Below are 3,190 nucleotides of genomic sequence, written 5' to 3'. Positions count from 1 at the left end.
CTGATGTTAATATAGCTTCTGAATGGCATTCTTCCTCTTCATGGATTCTGGCAAGAACAGCATTTTCGGAAATCGTGATAGAAGAAGTTGTGCTGCCTGACAACAGATAATATGGGAAAAAACAGTTTTAACATGGTAATACTTTGCACACAGAAGTTAAGGGGATAACAAGTCTCCTCCTCCTCCACCTGCAAAAAGCATAGAAGAATCCATTATCATCAAAAAATACTTCTGCTGTTAATTTTTTCTTCCTTTATTTTATTTTCTTTTCTTGCTTAAATACTCAGCATGATGAGATACTTCTGGAGTTTTTCACAATTGTGGTTTTGCTTCTCCTGTCTTAAGTAAGTTAGTACCAGCAGACTTTGCCACTGACTATTTATCTTTATTTCAGACCATTTATAATGGTATTGTACAGAAAAGGTCTCGGTGCAGACCTATCCGAGATTCTTTAGCAAACTCTCTTTCAAGTGCCAGGCAGGCACTTGAAAGCACTTTCTTCATGGAGTTTTCACCACACAAGACAGTGATATGCACGGTTTAGAAGGGTGAAAACACGGCAGAGATGTAAACCTGGAAAAATGTTACCTCTGTCAGAAGAGACAGACGTAGTCTCATCGTGCTCTGTAGCTGTTTGGGGTTTGCTGCTTTTCCCAGTTGTGGCTCTGCTACCTTCTGCTTTTGACATAGGTTTTGTTTCCAATACGTTAAATGAATCGTACAAGTCCCAGGAAGTGGCCGTCATCCCTAGAAATGAATGACACGCTATTATACAAGTCTCTTGTTTTGGTACGTTGTTATAAAGCACTACGTACAGCTGAGCAAAGATTTACTTTTTATGCTACGCTACGCTCCCAACTCTTTGGCAGAGGGGCTTTGAAACCAACCGAGGGTCAGACAAGGCTGTAGCAACAGCTGTTGTGTGACTGCAGCGGCTGCATCAGGGTCTTCTGGGTGTGTGGCTTCCCTTCAGCTCCCAGTGAAACAAGGCTCCTTTGTGAGCTCAGCTTTTCAAACATGGGTTGGAATGAGCCCTGCTGATGCTCAAGGCACACAAAAAAGGGGAAGATGTTTTCAAATCAGATTAATATCTATTTTACTTCTCCTTTTGACATGTGGTTTTTTCACTCATTTTACATACACTAACGAACACAAAGGAAAAATGTTTGGAACAGCATTCCTTGTAGTTTTCTTTGGCCTCCTACACAAAAAAAAATGTCCATGGTGAGGCAAAGATGAGCATGCACATCTAAAACCTTGATATTCCTCTGTAATTTTTTCTTTTGAGCACTGAGGTTGAACATTTTGTAAAGTTGCATCTATCTTGTGAGACTGCTGAGATTTTCTGCTTTCCCCAAGATTTTAAATCTCATAACAGAAGTTCTCTTCTTTGCATTACGGCAAATAGAAATAGAAACCAGCGTCACTGTGAAGTTAAGGGCAAAAAAGGGAAGTGTCTCCTTTCATATTTCAAGAGCACAGCTGAGTATTAGGTGAAGGACTCTCTGCTTGTGAAGTGCTGAGGCAGGCAGGACACAGCAGCTCTCAGCCAGCGTCATGACTGTTTTATTGCAATGGATAGAGCGTACCAGTACCAACGTTCAGCTATTAGGAGGGGCAGAAAAGGCCACTGCAAATCACACTGGCCTCTCTGAAGTTAAAGCTCTGGAAGTAAAAGTTGAGGAAACATCTTCTCCTGCTTAGAGACGAAAGAAAAAAAACCTTTCCTCAGTATCCTACCTGTGTGTTCTGAGGTTCCACAATCTAGCTGTATGCTAGAGTTTTCCCAAATAAACATTTAATAAGTAAACTAAATGTAATAATAAACCCAACTACCAAGGGTACAATGTAGTAGTAAATGAGAGTCCGTTCTTATTAAATACCCTTTCTTCTATGGTACTCTGAGGGTTTACCTTTATCTTCCATGATGATTTTGTCACATTGCACTTCCTTGTTCTTTGCAGCTCCGTTAATGGTTTGCATCATTTTTTCTACAAAGCGATCGTTCCCAGGTCTATTTTTGCAAACGTCAACATAAATCTTATTCCGCTCCCTTGAAAACAAAAAAAAAAAAAGAAAAGAAAAAGTGCATATTGACTTTCTGAAAAACATTTGCATTCAACTTCTCAGTGTATTTAACCACAAGTTGAACAGGAGAGGATACTCCACATCACAAATTTACTGCTCCGTTTGTTTTTTTTTTTTGATTGCTAGATTTTATTTCACTCTACAAATCATCTTTCAGTGGCTGTTTCTGACCTTGTGATGCTGTTCTAAACCAGAAATGGCCTGTAGAGGTAGGCATCAGCAAAAATCCCTACTCCAACTACCTTTGAACTCTGGTGGAATTCAGAGGAGTTCAGAAATATGTAGCGCTCATCACTTGGGAGCGAAAGGCACTGCATCCAAGAGACAAAAATGAAACTAGTACATTTCTATTTCATCCGGCCCTCAGGTTCTGTGGGAGTGGGAATTGTGAAACTTTTTCTATTATTTTGTTTTCAATATTCTAACAGCAGACATAGGTTATACCCAGTCTTAGTCCACCCACAGGTTGCTGTGCTCAGGAAGAGTCACTGCCTGTTCCTATACAGTTGGCAATAAGTGCTTTCTACACCAGCTGATTTACAGGATGCTCTTCCTCTTCCTTCTTCCCCAAAATCACACCAGTGTGATTCACAGACAGTGGGGGCTGGAGTCCAACCGTGAACTTTGTGTGTACACTAGCAGAAAACACTCATGTAGATAAGTTGTTTGACTTGCCAACTGCAGTACGCTGCATCTCAGGCTTTGGGGCTTACATCTACAAAAGCTGCGTGACAAGTCTATCAGTCTGCCATCCATCATGGAAAGAACTTTGCTGCACTCTGTCACAGTCGGCTCCTGGGACTAAGCCAAAAAACTATGTGTTCTGGGTTAACTCCCTACCAAAGTTCATGGTAGTCCAGGGAGGAGACTCTGAAGTGGAAACACATTAGATGCAACCAAGGGGAGACACAATATTTTAACAGGCAAGGTCACGGGTAGTGGGGTGAGGTTTCTTCTAGCTAGAAGCATTGAGAAGAGCTTCCGAGGAAGCCAAGGCCTGCCTAGTTTGTTTATATCTTTGTTATTAAGAAACGATTAGCTGTAAAGCTACACACAAGAATCAGTGCCGAGGTTTGCAATTTCTTACTGTTTTCATTAAAAT

The 3,190-nt window shown here is 40.9% G+C and overlaps 1 protein-coding gene across 1 annotated transcript in view; it reads right to left on the bottom strand.

Moving 5' to 3' along the window:
* Positions 1-3,190, bottom strand: part of WDR78 (WD repeat domain 78) — a 19,023-nt gene that overhangs the window by 11,348 nt on the left and 4,485 nt on the right. Inside the window, exons 5-7 of the mRNA XM_009884001.1 lie at positions 1,914-2,053; positions 574-747; positions 8-96 (exon numbers count right to left, since the gene is read on the bottom strand). Coding sequence (XP_009882303.1) covers positions 8-96; positions 574-747; positions 1,914-2,053 — 403 coding nt within the window. The remainder of the gene's footprint in view (positions 1-7; positions 97-573; positions 748-1,913; positions 2,054-3,190) is intronic.

The sequence above is a fragment of the Charadrius vociferus genome, unplaced genomic scaffold (genome assembly GCF_000708025.1).
Source record: "Charadrius vociferus isolate BGI_N301 unplaced genomic scaffold, ASM70802v2 scaffold423, whole genome shotgun sequence".
Taxonomy (NCBI): Eukaryota; Metazoa; Chordata; class Aves; order Charadriiformes; family Charadriidae; genus Charadrius; species Charadrius vociferus.
Note: the sequence above shows the minus strand (reverse complement) of the source record. Positions and strands in the feature narration are given on the sequence as shown.